A 15,161-nucleotide genomic window follows, 5' to 3' on the forward strand; every position below is an offset into this window, starting at 1 on the left:
TGTGTAGATGTCTGCGGGGTGGGAGAGTTATCAAGCACGTAAAGTTTGGTTCAGATGTGAGCATGTACACTGAAGTTACAACAACTTCCTGTGTCATGGCGAAGAGTTGATATTTGACGCCATGCCACGGACACGCCCATTGACGAAAACTCACAGATAGCACAACTTTTCATCTTCAATGCCTTTAGAAGGCACAGCACAAATTTGAAGTCGGTTGGACTAAATCCCTAGGAGGAGTTCGTTAAAGTATGGAGTGTGTAAATCATCCAAAAATTGCCATAAAATTCAAAATGGCTGACTTCCTGTTGAGTTTGAAGCATAGCTCCAAGAGGCTTTTTGGTACGTCTGGACAGTATACATGTGCCACAGAAATTTCATACATGTAGGTGAAACGTGCGGCGGGGGCTGCTTCGTTAAAGGTCACTTCCTGTTGCCAGCAGGTGGCGCTATGACTGTGGGTGAATGTCGGCATGCATGTGTTCAGGACGGGACTCTAACCCTACATGTACAGTTTGGTGCAGATGTGAGCATGTACACTGAAGTTATAACAACTTCCTGTGTCATGGCGAAGAGTTGATCTTTGATGCCACGACACGGACACGCCCATTGACCAAAACTCACAGATAGCACAACTTTTCGTTCATTAAAGTACGTGTGTAAATCATCCAAAAATTCAAAATGGCTGACTTCCTATTTCGTTTAGGGCATGGGTTCTTGAAGCTTTTTTGTGTGTCTTGATATGATACCTGTCCCCAGAAAATTTCGTGCATGTAGGTTGAACATGGCCGAGGGGCTAATTCTTTCCAATTTTGTAGGTGGCGCTAGTGAGTCATTTTGCCTCGCCCATGCGCGAAACCCATAAAATATGAACTTTTCACTACTTTTGACATGTGTGCAAAGTTTGGTGAGTTTTCAAGTATGTTTAGGCCCCCAAAATTCAGCTTACTTTGCAGAAAAAAGAAAAAAAATTATCCCTACAGTTTCAATAGGGACCTCGCACGCTTCATGCTCGGGTCCTAAATATGATCACAGTGGTATATCCCTCTCTGAGATACATTTAGTTTCTCTCATCTGGTTGTATGGACAAGTCATTTTTTTCTAAGCTGCTGTGTGATAAATGTTGCCAGATGAATATACCATGAATTTTCCCTCCCGCCACATTATGTACTGCGGTCACAGGATTGAAGAATGACATAATTTAACAATAACATGTCTTTATAGTAGTGGCTCCAATTTGTCCCTATTATATACCTATTACCATTATATTAAAAAGGCTGCTGTTAAATTTTATAAATTTACTTTTCAATCAAATCAATTCACTTCTATTGTATTGGGTTCAAGGCAGACATCTCAGAGACAGATATCTCATCAAATGGGGAAATAATAACAGGGCTTTACTAGCTTGCATCAAGCATGCTAATTTCAATATTTATAGCAACATTATAGCAACAACTAGCTGACAAGACTAACCATTTACAAAGCTGCCTAATTGGAAACAGTTTAAAGGTAGCTGTTGCCTTAAAAAGCTGTGGACTTCCAATATGGCTGCCTGAGGGTGCTTTACTGTATGTCACCTGAGCTTAACTTGGTTCCAACATGTCTGATAATCCTGTGTAGCACCATATAGGAGGGGCTAACAAACATAAACTAATTATTCATGAGAAAAAAAAACATATTTACAAAGCACCACATAAGCTGGATAGATAGAAAAGTATGTGTGGACAAAAGCATGACTGCTGTGGTATTTCCCTTTGTACAGTGTTGTGTGTTTATCTCTTGGCATGGCTGATATAGCTGTTCTCGATGCACAGCACGACGTAGGAGCTGGAGCAGCTGCTGGAGCTCTGCTGGATCAGACTACTGCTCTGCAGTGACGACGCCATGCCAGTCAGTGCCCGGTCGCTCGCACGCCATGTCTCGCAGAAGCTGTCAACATGTTGCTGCCCGGCGCTGGTTGACCCGTGCCAAACCATCTTCTCAGGCCTGGGAGAAAGAGAAAAGATGGCATGAATACAGGAAGTTTTGGTGACTTTTTAATGCTTATTTTTGTGTTTTTTGCCACTGTTTATTGCTTTATTTTCAGAATATTAAGAAGTCTATATCATTGTGTTATGTATTTATTGGCCCTTGATTTTTGTCTCACCATGTGCTGTCTCTGAGAATGTCTTTGCCATCAAAGGAGTAGATTAACACATTGTCCTTCATTCTGCCTTCATTGAAGATGGCGTCCCAGCTGTCAAACAGAACCTCGTCCTGACAGAGATGAAACAAAACAATTAGTACAAAAGTCTGGTGAAGACTAGTTTTAAAGTTTTACTTGCAAACAGTACTTGTTTCTACTGTTTGTACTGAGCTAAGCTAACCAGATTTTAGCTGTAGCTTCATATTTAAGCATACAGACATGAGAGTGGTATCAATATCTCATCTGACTCTTGGCAAGAAAGCAAATGAACGTATATTCCAAAATGTCAAACTATTCCTTTAAATGGTTAAAAACCCTCTATTAGCTACCCTCAGGTTGACTATTGGCACACGGTCCCTGTCAGCCTTGCGAACTATGCTGTGGAGATCTTGGAGTTTGGCGGACAGGAAGGCCCGGAAAGTTCCCTTCAATCCGATGGCCTGAGCCTCAGTGAAGCAGCGGTAGTCTGCGCCGCGAATGCCCTGCATGGAGCCGGTCTGGGGGCTGTTAAGGGCGATCAGGTGGAGCTGCGGAAACATGCCCAGTAATAATATTTCATGTTAAAACTTAGAGCAGAGATGTGAGTATAATAGAGGACGCCCTACCGCTGGACCTGAAGTATGATGGTGGACTGGACTCTGGGGCAAAGGAGGAGGTGGTCTTCGCTGAGGAGTGACTGCATTGCGAGTGTCCGGGTATGCAGGACGTTCCTGGGTGGTATAGACAGAATACCTACCGTCTGGTTGATTTAACCGGTCTGAGTAACTTGGAAACCTGGGATCTTTGGGTGCTGGGTACTGCGGATCCGGCTGATATCGTGCATCAGGATTAGGGTGGGTTGGATATTGGGAATCAGGGTTTGATGGGTATCGAGGGCCTGGGTGTGTTGGATGATTCAGATCTGGCCGATGCCCAGAGTCGGGGTGGACCTCAGGTTGCCTTTGGGAGTTGTGTGCGAAGGTGTCGGTGTTGGAGTGGTGGTTTGGGGAGTAGGGGACGACTGGTGGGGGCTCCACAGCTGCAACCTCATTAACCTTAAAATAATATGTATGATATGTATTTAAACGAGGTGTAATACATGATCTGAAGAAGACAAAAAGGAAAAATGACACTCACATTCTCACTGGGTAAAGCAATGTAGTCCCCAAGCTGAAAGAATAAAGGAGACAATTACATAAATATACCTGGGAAGTATTCATATGTTTCTCCAGCTGATTTATCGTCATAAAAAAGGTGAATATTTAACCTGAACTTGGCGAACTCCATCTCTGACCCGTAAGTAGAGATCTGTTTGTTCTACAATGTACACCAGAGAGCCCTCAGGTTGTCTTCTAGCAGTGGCTGTCATGATGTCATAAGACCTCAACACTGTCACCTATAAACGCAAAAACACACTTCATTTTATAGTTGTAAAATAATCTTAAGTACTTTTAGCAATGCTTAGAGTTGTGTTTCAATGGGTGGCAATGGCTGTCTGTTGGTCAGCAGGTCAGTCCTGAAGTATCTCAGCAACTATTGCATGGCTTGCCATAGAATTTTGTACAGATTCTATTGTCCCCAGACGATGAAGCCTACTGCCTTTGGACATCCCCTGACTGTTCCTCTAGCGCCAGCAGCAGGTTGGCATTTGTGGTTTGGAGTGAAATGTCTCAACAACTATTGGAAGGACTGCTATGAAATGTATTTACACACATGTACGTCTCCTTCAGGATGAATTGAAGAATTTAAAAATAAAAATAAAAAACCCCACAGCCATGCCTGCTAACTAGTATGCTAACACAATAAACTAAGAAGGTGATCACGTGGTATTTGTATTTCATGATATGTTGTTAGATAATAGGGAAATAAAGCAGAAACATCTGAAGGAGTAACAAAGTTTTCTCACCCCTGAGGAGTGTCCAGGTAAGCCAGGCACTCCAGGTGGTCCCGGGGGTCCAGGAATATTGATAGCTGTCATTCAAAGAGTGGTCACATGACTGAACACAGACTTAACGTTGAATATTTGGGTGTGTGGGTTATGATTATAACTCACTCTGTGTGCCCCTATAAGCTACAGGTAAGGATGGCCCTGGAGGTCCAGGCGGCCCGGGAGGTCCAGGTTGCCCGTTATAGCCTCTTCCTGGTTGACCAGGTGGCCCCTGAGGGCCTGGTGGGCCAATGATGGAGTCACCTTTTGGGCCCTAATGGGACAAGGATAGAAAAGCATTTAGATTTCTTTGAGCATAAACCAACGTCGTAAAGTTTTATGTTTTCAGTGTGATCTTACAGGAGGTCCAGGTGCTCCTGGTACTCCGGGTCGACTCCCTCCATAGCGGGGGTCATAATGTCTTCCACCAGGCTCTCCTTTATCTCCTTTGAAGCCCGGACTGCCTTTTTCACCTTTCATCTCATTCTGGATACATAAACATTAAGAATCATCCGAGACATGTAAACAGGACCAACAAAAATCTCGCTGATGCTAATAGTTTAAAGAGGTGGTATTATTCTTTTTGGCTTTTCCCCTCTCCTTTATTGAGTTATATATCTTTTATGTGCATGTAACAAGTTTGCAAAGTGAAAAGCCCAAAAGTCCAGCCCAAAGGGAGTTCCACAGAAAGCACTGCCCTGAACCGCTTGAAAACAGCTCATTTGTAGTCCAGCCCTTCACTTCCTTTACTTGTGACGTCACAATGAAAACGCGTCATAAAGCTTGCCAAGCGGCTAGCGGGGTCAGGCACGCCCTCAAACCATGCTAGTCTGAGCGGAGGCCCTTTGGCTCGCCTCGCCTTTGTTTGGTTTTCCATTGTAGAAATGTTGTACCTGTACCTGCTTCCAGGTACTTTTTTTCGGATCACCTCACCTCTGTCAAGGTTCCAAGCGAGCTGAGGGACACTAAAACGTAACGTGAAAACACGACAGACTGCTGATTGGTCAGAGAGAATATACACTATTAGCAACAGAAGGTTTTATATTTTACAGTTTCGTATGGAATTTCACCACTAAATCAGAATCAGTTTTATTGCCAGGTATGTGTACACATACGAGGAATTTGACTCAGGATTGTACAATGCTCACGATGTGCTTACTTATATAATAATAAAATAATATTAAAGCTGCAAGCAGCGTTGGGCGGGCCCTCGCACTTGTAGCGCGTCCGGGTGTGAGCCGGCCGAGTTGCACATTCTGGAGCTCTGCCGGTACAGCTGTGAATTTGCTACGGGGTTCCGACGCCACATGAAGGTGCTATATGTCACTTCCTGTGTCCCCTATGTAGAGCTACATAGCACTTGCCGCTATGAATATAAATCGGTATTGGTGTGTAGATATCTGCGGGGTGGGAGAGTTATCAAGCACGTAAAGTTTGGTGCAGATGTGAGAATGTACACTGAAGTTACAACAACTTCCTGTGTCATGGCGAAGACTTGATATTTGACGCCACGCCACGGACACGCCCATTGACGAAAACGCGCAAATAGCACAACTTTTCATCGTCAATGCCTTTAGAAGGCACAGCAGAAATTTGACGTCGATCCGACTAAATCCCTAGGAGGAGTTCGTTAAAGTACGAAGTGTGTAAATCATCCAAAAATGGCCGTAAAATTCAAAATGGCCGACTTCCTGTTGACTTTAGGCTATGGGTTCTTGAGGCTTTTTTGTGCGTCTTGATATGATACATGTCCCCAGAAAATTTCGTACATGTAGGTTGAACGTGAACGAGGGGCTAATTTTTTCCAATTTTCTAGGTGGCGCTAGCGAGTCATTTTGCAACGCCCATGTGCGAAACTTGTAGAATACGAAATTTTTCACCGGTTCTGACATGTTTGCAAATTTTGGTGAGTTTTCGAGAATGTTTAGGCCATGTCAGTTGAGCCTACTTTGCAGAAAAAAGAAAAAAATAAAATAAAAAAAAATAATCCGAGCAAATTCAATAGGGACCTCACACGGTCGTGCTCGGGCCCTAAAAATAATCCGAGCAAATTCAATAGGGACCTCGCACGGTCGTGCTCGGGCCCTAATAATCCGAGCAAATTCAATAGGGACCTCGCACGGTCGTGCTCGGGCCCTAATAAATAAATAAATAATCTGAGCAAATTCAATAGGGACCTCACACGGTCGTGCTCGGGCCCCAAAAATAATCCGAGCAAATTCAATAGGGACCTCACACGGTCATGCTCGGGCCCTAAAAATAAAAAATATATATATAATCCGAGCAAATTCAATAGGGACCTCACACGGTCGTGCTCGGGCCCTAAAAATAATCCGAGCAAATTCAATAGGGACCTCGCACGGTCGTGCTCGGGCCCTAAAAAAAAAAATAATCCGAGCAAATTCAATAGGGACCTCGCACGGTCGTGCTCGGGCCCTAATAAATAAATAATCCAAGCAAATTCAATAGGGACCTCACACGGTCGTGCTCGGGCCCTAAAAATAATCTTAGCAAATCCAATAGGGACCTCACACGGTCGTGCTCGGGCCCTAAATATAATAATAAGGTGAAGGTGGATATGATATACAGTTGCATATACACATACATGCATACATGTACACATGTACACAGTGTGATGGAGCATAGTGCAAAGGATGCTGGAAAAAATAAATAAGACCTATAACCTTATGACCTGAGGTAGGTGTATTGGTATACAATATATGCAATATGACATAGTATGAACAGCACTGAAATAGAGAACGGTGAATAAATAAATAATAAGTGGAAACCAGTAAACAGGTGACTGATTAGAGACTGAGTTACTGGGTTATTGCACAGGAATTGACTCCTGTGAGTCAGAAATCAGCTTTTCATCAGAGTGACGGCTTGTGGGAAGGAACTGTTCCTGAGTCTGTTGGTTTTGGCGTACAGTGCTCTGTAGCGCCTACCAGAGGGGAGAAGTTGGAACAGGTTGTGTCCGGGGTGAGATGGATCTGCAGTGATGTTTCCTGCCCGTTTCCTGACTCTGGAAGTCCTGAATGGAGGGCAGGTTGGCACCGATTATTTTTTCTGCAGTCCTGACTGTCCGTTGTAGTCTGTCTGTCCTTTTTGGTGGCAGATCCAAACCAGACAGTGATGAAACTCAACAAACATAACCCATTGGCCTCAGGTGAAGATACCAACGATGGTCGTTCAGTCTTGGCCACAGGTAGTCTCAACGACTGTAACGACTGTCGTCACAACACCAAGGAACACTAACGAACCAGCGGTATCGATGACCCGGGCCAACGACCCCACTGAGGTTAAATAGCTGAGTTTCCCTGCCAGTCAGTCAGAACTGAAGAAGTCCTTTGGATAAGGGACGAAACGTCTTCCAGTATCTTCAACCAAGTCCAGTTGCCCTTCATTTTAACCCTCGTTGGAGACAGTGATGGAGGTGCAGAGAACAGACTGGATGATGGCTGTGTAGAACTGGATAAGCAGCTCCTTAAGCAGGTTGAGCTGACGAAGGAAGTACATCCTCTGCTGGGCCTTCTTGATGATCGTGTCAGTGTTGGGCTCCCACTTCAGGTCCTGGGATATAGTGGATCCCAGAAACCTGAAAGATTCCACAGCAGACACAGGGCTGTTGAGTATGGTGATGGGGGCAGAGTGGGGGGGCTCCTCCTGAAGTCCACGGTCATCTCCACAGTTTTGAGCGTGTTAAGCTCCAGGTTGTTCTGACCGCACCAGAGAGCCAGCTGATCAACCTCCCATCTGTAGGCCGACTCATCACCGTCCCGGATGAGGCCTATGACCGTTGTGTCGTCAGCGAACTTCAGGAGTTTGACAGATGGGTCCCCTGAGGTGCAGTCGTTGGTGTAGAGGGAGAAGAGCAGTGGGGAAAGCACACACCCCTGGGGGGCGCCAGTGCTGATAGTTCGGGTGCTGGATGTGATGTTTCCCAGCCTCACCTGCTGTCAGTCAGGAAGTCTGTGATCCACTGACAGGTGGAGGCTGGCACAGCGAGCTGGGTGAGTTTGGTGCTGAGGATGTCCGGGATAATGGTGTTGAACGCCGAGCTGAAGTCCACGAACAGCATATGTCCCTGGAGAGTCGAGGTGTTGCAGGATGTGATGCAGACCCAAGTTGACAGCATGAGAAATCAGCTGTGTAGATTTCGATTATTGACAGTTTTACGAGAAGTGATGGCGGAACAAAAATGTCCTTGAATATTTTCGGCTGCGCTGTGCTGTGCCAACCCGCGGGAGGAGCATGTGAGGCCGGCCAGCTGCCCTCTGCTCCAGCCATCACACAGACCGCTGCAGCAACAACGGCAGAGGAAAACACAGCTGGAAGATTTTCATACCGCTTATCTGTCTTTACATTCTATGGAATGTTGAAATGTTTTAACTTAAAAAAGAGAAAGCTGTGTGGATCGCTGGTGTGTGTGTCGCATTCAACATTACATTGCGGCAGTTGTGTGTGGCGTCGCTATGACAACATGCTACGTACTATCTCTGGGTACTATCTGCAATGGAAAACGGAGCAGGGCCGAGAAGAGTTAAGTCTATCGATTTGCGCTATGGTAGCATTTTTCGGCAAGGCAGCGTAACATTAGATTGTCACAACACCGGCAACAGTTTAACGTTTAGTCCTAAAAAACGATGCAACTCCGACTCTGTTTGGCCCTGGAAATTCACAATCACAACCTGTAAGTATGCTTTATTGGTTGTGAATTATATTTAAAATAAACACGGCAATGTAACTTCACAGACTGTTCAAGTGCGGAGTTGTTGTAAATGTTGGCTAACACAGCTAAAGTTATAACTATAATGCTAATGTTACACCTGATGTGAAAGCTACTGAGCACACGTTTTATATTGTTTGGCCAATTTTATTTTAAATTGAGTTGAAATATGGTGATTTTTGTAGTGGTTTATGGTAAGATGTGGAACAATGATGTTGTGTGGTTGTGGACTTCTGAGTAACTTATACCATCTGCTAGGTTACGGTCGCAGTCCGAAGCGGCTTTAATTTGGATCACACTACCTTGTTTCTTACGACCACCCTTCTCTGCTTCTGATTGGCTAGTAGTCCTTACCTGGGACCTGCGCATGTGCAACTCCCAACAAAGATTTTGTACAAGTAAGATGCATCACTCTGTAGCTCAAGAGCAGAGCGTACAACACATAGGGTGAAAAGAAGAGCTGCAATGTGCAGTATGAGAAAAATATGGTGTTTTTTGAAAATTAAACCATGTAAACCTGTTCTGGTACAACCCCTAATTAAGATTTTGAACATGAAAATGAGCATAATACCACCACTTTAACATTAAAATCACAATCGTGCGGAAAGTCTACAGAGTTTGGGCTTACCCTCAAAGTGTAAATGTCAACGTTTGACCCGAGACCTGGATCAGAAACAAAATGCTTAGCACTGAATTTGTCTACATACTGAAAACATTTTCTTTTAAGCCTTTTTTGCACTTATGTGCACAGACGATGTGGCGATACCTGGAATTTCAAGTGTCCCTTGTGGTCCACGATCACCTTTCTCTCCTTTAACAGCTATAAACAAGAGGAACAGCAACGACAATTCAACACCAGCAGCTTTCTCTTTTAAGAAATAATCTGACATCTTTTTCAAATATAGATAATTGTTTTCTTGTCGAGAGTTAGATGAGAAGTTTGATATTACTCTCAACTCTCATCTGTGCGCTCAACCTGTTGCTCGAACCAGTTGGTTAACTTAGATTAGCATAACAACTGTACCAGACAGGCTCTACAAAATTCTCCTTCCAGCAACTCTAAAGCTTGCTAACACAATTTATCTGGTTTGTTTAATCTGTTCAAAAACCAAAGTGTAAAAGACAATTTTCCATGGTGACGTGCCAGTCAATTTCTTGGCCGGGACCAGTAACTTCCTGGAGTCTCTGCTGGTTTCTTGGCAATTGGTCCCCTTATAATGTGTTTATTAGTGAGCTTTAGAAGTAGTCTAATTCATGCAAATAACAGGTGGAAACATTTGCTTTGCTTACAGTCTGAACACACGTCAAGAGGTGTTAGTACCTTCCGACAGAGCCAGGCTAGCTGTTTCCCCCCCGTTTCCAGTCTTTATGCTAAACTTAGCTAACTGTTTGGCTTTTGACTGCAGTTTCATATTTTAGCATGCAGACATGAGAGTGGCATCAGTCTTATCATCTACCTCTTGGTAAGAAAACAATATAAGCGTTTTTCTCAAACATCATAACTTCTTTCAAATTTCATGAATGAATTTACCTGGATAATACGTAGCGTAATCTTCATGTCCCTGAAATAAATGAAAGATAAAGAGAAAATTAAAGCTGCAAGCAGCGTTGGGCGGGCCCTCGCACTTATAAGCGCGTCCGCGTGTGAGCCGGCCGAGTTGCATATTCTGGAGCTCTGCCGGTGCGGCTGTGAATTTGCTACGCGGTTATGACGCCGCATGAAGGTGTTATATGTCACTTCCTGTGTCCCCTATGTGGAGCTACATAGCACTTGCCGCTATGAATATAAATCGGTGTTGGCGTGTAGATGTCTGCGGGGTGGGAGAGTTATCAAGCACGTAAAGTTTGTTTCAGATGTGAGCATGTACACTGAACAATAATGTACCCAAACAATAAAATAAATTCCTTTTATATTTCCCTGCCTTGTTGTTTATGTGTACATACAGAGGAAGAATGTGAGAACAGCACACATTTCATCGTTACTGTGTGTTAGAGCACGGGAGAACAGTGGATACTTTTAATACAGCCCACACCCCTAATACTGTGTAACTATAACAAGTAGAGAACAGAAGAAAAAGATGTTCTTTCTTTACAACTGTCTGCATAGCTTATTCATATTGTATAATGAATGAAAATAAATAGGCCTACTAGGCTCCTCTCTACTTTGACATTTAAGATTAGCTGGTTTGGTCCACCTTCATACACATGTGACATTACTGTACAACTTGAGAAAGGTTAGTTGTTTTCTGCTCCAGCCTGCCTAAAAGAAAAGCGTTTTTGGGATTAAATGGACTTTATTAGCTGCTGCAGTGCAGGATGAACTCAGAATAGACCCATTTCTCACCTTATTATTCTAAATCATGCAACGAAGAAGAAGAAATGCATAATAAATCCTGGGACAAAATCTGTCCACAGCATGTAGTCTGATGAACAAGACTTGTGTTATAGCTGACTTGGGCAGTGAAATGTTTAATTTTTTAATTCATGTGGTCATAGTTGTCCACAACTCAAATCAGAATATAAGAAGAAATGTTTTATACCACCTCAAGAAGGCTTCCTATCAGAAAGTTAGGAAGGTATTTCAAATGTACAACTGCAGTACTTAAATCTAAGTAAAGTAATTTCCCTGACATTTTTGTGTTACTTTACTTTTAATAGACCCATGTAAGAGGTTTTATACTTCCTGTGAGTATAATCCAATCAATCTTATTTTCATACTGTATATCCGTTGTGTAATTTGATAAATTGTGTTGTATGTCGTGCTCGCATCTCAGAGAAGACTCTGACTGCAACATGCGTCTTTGTAAAGAGAGAAACGGACAGAAAAAGTCTCTAACTCTGCCTGTCAGCTCGCTCTGCTCCGTTAAAACTGAATTTACCATACAGAATTGAATACGAGTGCACTCCAGATTTAGCTGCAGCCAGCTGACTGTGTGCTTCTCTCTATACCGCAGTTCTGTGTCCATGCATGCAGCAAACTGAAAGCACTGTCTGTCGGAGCGTCTACATGAAAAGAGAAGGAAGACATGGCTGGTAGTATTGTCTTCAGAGTTGTTAAACACCTCAGCGCACTGAAGGAAGCCATCTGACTGTGTGAGGGGCAAGATCGTTGATGTCTGCAGGCAGAGTAGAGCTCTCCTGTCTGACTGGTCCACCAATTGCAGAGAAGATGACCCCTTGAGTTATCAAGCACGTAAAGTTTGGTTCAGATGTGAGCATGTACACGTAAGTTACAACAACTTCCTGTGTCATGGTGAAGACTTGATCTCTGACGCCACGCCACGGACACACCCATTGACGAAAACTCGCAAATAGCACAACTTTTCATCTTCAATGCCTTTAGAAGGCACAGCACAAATTTGAAGTCGGTCGGACTAAATCCCTAGGAGGAGTTCGTTAAAGTACGAAGTGTGTAAATCATCCAAAATGTGACGTAAAATTCAAAATGGCCGACTTCCTGTTGGTTTTAGGGCATCGCTCCAAGAGACTTTTTTGTGCGTCTGGACAAGATACACGTACCACAGAAAATTCGTGCACGTAGGTGAAACGTGCGGCGGGGGCTGCTTCGTTAAAAGTCACTTCCTGTTGCCAGCAGGTGGCGCTATGACTGTGGGTGAATGTCAGCATGTACATGTGTTCAGGGCGGGACTCTCATCCTACATGTACAGTTTGGTGCAGATGTGAGCATATACACTGAAGTTACAACAACTTCCTGTGTCATGGCAAAGACTTATCTTTGACGCCACGCCATGGACACGCCCATTGACGAAAACTCGCAAATAGCACAACTTTTCATCTTCAATGCCTTTAGAAGGCACAACAGAAATTTGAAGTCGGTCGGACTAAATCCCTAGGAGGAGTTCGTTAAAGTACGAAGTGTGTAATCATCCAAAATGGCCGTAAAATTCAAAATGGCCGACTTCCTGTTGGGTTTAGGCTATGGCTCCAAGAGACTTTTTTGTGCATCTGGACAAGATACACGTACCGCAGAAAATTCGTGCATGTAGGTGAAACGTGCGGCGGGGGCTGCTTCGTTAAAAGTCACTTCCTGTTGCCAGCAGGGAGCGCTATGACTGTGGGTGAATGTCAGCATGTACATGTGTTCAGGGCGGGACTCTCATCCTACATGTACACTTTGGTCCGGATGTGAGCATGTACACTGAAGTTACAACAACTTCCTGTTTCATTGCGAATCATCGACGCCACGGACACGCCCATTGACGAAAACTCGCAAATAGCACAACTTTTCATAATCAATGCCTTTAGAAGGCACAGCAGAAATTTGACGTCGATCCGACTAAATCCCTAGGAGGAGTTCGTTAAAGTACGAAGTGTGTAAATCATCCAAAAATGGCCATAAAATTAAAATGGCCGACTTCCTGTTGACTTTAGGCTATGGGTTCTTGAGGCTTTTTTGTGCGTCTTGATATGATACATGTCCCCAGAAAATTTCGTACATGTAGGTTGAACGTGAACGAGGGGCTAATCTTTTCCAATTTTCAGGTGGCGCTAGCGAGTCATTTTGCCACGCCCATGTGCGAAACTTGTAGAATACGAAATTTTTCACCGGTTCTGACATGTTTGCAAATTTTGGTGAGTTTTCGAGTATGTTTAGGCCATGTCAGTTGGGCCTACTTTGCAGAAAAAAAAAAAAAAATATATAATATATATATATATATAATATATAAGCTGCAAGCAGCGTTGGGCGGGCCCTCGCACTTGTAGCGCGTCCGGCGTGAGCCGGCCGAGTTGCATATTCTGGAGCTCTGCCGGTGCGGCTGTGAATTTCCTACGCGGTTCCGACGCCGCATGAAGGTGTTATGTCACTTCCTGTGTCCCCTATGTGGAGCTACATAGCACTTGCCGCTATGAATATAAATCGGTATTGGCGTGTAGATGTCTGCGGGGTGGGAGAGTTATCAAGCACGTAAAGTTTGTTTCAGATGTGAGCATGTACACTGAACAATAATGTACCCAAACAATAAAATAAATTCCTTTTATATTTCCCTGCCTTGTTGTTTATGTGTACATACAGAGGAAGAATGTGAGAACAGCACACATTTCATCGTTACTGTGTGTTAGAGCATGGGAGAACAGTGGATACTTTTAATACAGCCCACACCCCTAATACTGTGTAACTATAACAAGTAGAGAACAGAAGAAAAAGATGTTCTTTCTTTACAACTGTCTGCATAGCTTATTCATATTGTGTAATGAATGAAAATAAATAGGCCTACTAGGCTCCTCTCTACTTTGACATTTAAGATTAGCTTGTTTGATCCACCTTCATACACATGTGACATTACTGTACAACTTGAGAAAGGTGAGTTGTTTTCTGCTCCAGCCTGCCTAAAAGAAAAGCGTTTTTGGGATTAAATGGACTTTATTAGCTGCTGCAGTGCAGGATGAACTCAGAATAGACCCATTTCTCACCTTATTATTCTAAATCATGCAACGAAGAAGAAGAAATGCATAATAAATCCTGGGACAAAATCTGTCCACAAATACTGTACAGCATGTAGTCTGATGAACAAGACTTGTGTTATAGCTGACTTGGGCAGTGAAATGTTTTTTTAATTCATGTGGTCATAGTTGTCCACAACTCAAATCAGAATATAAGAAGAAATGTTTTATACCACCTCAAGAAGGCTTCCTATCAGAAAGGTAGGAAGGTATTTCAAATGTACAACTGCAGTACTTAAATCTAAGTAAAGTAATTTCCCTGACATTTTTGTGTTACTTTACTTTTAATAGACCATGTAAGAGGTTTTATACTTCCTGTGAGTATAATCCAATCAATCTTATTTTCATACTGTATATCCGTTGTGTAATTTGATAAATTGTGTTGTATGTCGTGCTCGCATCTCAGAGAAGACTCTGACTGCAACATGCGTCTTTGTAAAGAGAGAAACGGACAGAAAAAGTCTCTAACTCTGCCTGTCAGCTCGCTCTGCTCCGTTAAAACTGAATTTACCATACAGAATTGAATACGAGTGCACTCCAGATTTAGCTGCAGCCAGCTGACCGTGTGCTTCTCCCTATACCGCAGTTCTGTGTCCATGCATGCAGCAAACTGAAAGCACTGTCTGTCGGAGCGTCTACGTGAAAAGAGAAGGAAGACATTGCTGGTAGTATTGTCTTCAGAGTTGTTAAACACCTCAGCGCACTGAAGGAAGCCATCTGACTGTGTGAGGGGCAAGATCGTTGATGTCTGCAGGCAGAGTAGGAGCTCTCCTGTCTGACTGGTCCACCAATAGCAGAGAAGATGACCCCTTGTCAAGCACGTAAAGTTTGGTTCAGATGTGAGCATACACACTGAAGTTACAACAACTTCCTGTGTCATG

General features: G+C 43.5%; 1 protein-coding gene across 4 annotated transcripts in view; it reads right to left on the reverse strand.

Annotated features, from left to right (window-relative positions):
* Positions 1 to 349: 349 nt before the first annotated feature.
* LOC119905336 (collagen alpha-1(XVIII) chain-like) overlaps positions 350 to 15,161 on the reverse strand; it is an 84,360-nt gene continuing 69,548 nt past the window's right edge. For 3 of the 4 annotated variants that reach the window (XM_038722281.1, XM_038722253.1, XM_038722263.1), the window contains exons 29-40: positions 10,349 to 10,379; positions 9,584 to 9,637; positions 9,446 to 9,480; positions 4,449 to 4,574; positions 4,215 to 4,362; positions 4,068 to 4,132; positions 3,429 to 3,557; positions 3,299 to 3,331; positions 2,788 to 3,216; positions 2,512 to 2,709; positions 2,144 to 2,253; positions 350 to 1,983 (exon numbers count right to left, since the gene is read on the reverse strand). In XM_038722281.1, coding sequence (XP_038578209.1) covers positions 1,770 to 1,983; positions 2,144 to 2,253; positions 2,512 to 2,709; positions 2,788 to 3,216; positions 3,299 to 3,331; positions 3,429 to 3,557; positions 4,068 to 4,132; positions 4,215 to 4,362; positions 4,449 to 4,574; positions 9,446 to 9,480; positions 9,584 to 9,637; positions 10,349 to 10,379 — 1,572 coding nt within the window. In that variant the 3' untranslated portion in view covers positions 350 to 1,769. The remainder of the gene's footprint in view (positions 1,984 to 2,143; positions 2,254 to 2,511; positions 2,710 to 2,787; positions 3,217 to 3,298; positions 3,332 to 3,428; positions 3,558 to 4,067; positions 4,133 to 4,214; positions 4,363 to 4,448; positions 4,575 to 9,445; positions 9,481 to 9,583; positions 9,638 to 10,348; positions 10,380 to 15,161) is intronic. The other variant, XM_038722273.1, reaches the window with a different exon arrangement.

This window comes from Micropterus salmoides, unplaced genomic scaffold (assembly GCF_014851395.1).
Source record: "Micropterus salmoides isolate LMB-PRFRI ecotype aquatic unplaced genomic scaffold, ASM1485139v1 Ms_hic_scaffold_1, whole genome shotgun sequence".
Taxonomy (NCBI): domain Eukaryota; kingdom Metazoa; phylum Chordata; class Actinopteri; order Centrarchiformes; family Centrarchidae; genus Micropterus; species Micropterus salmoides.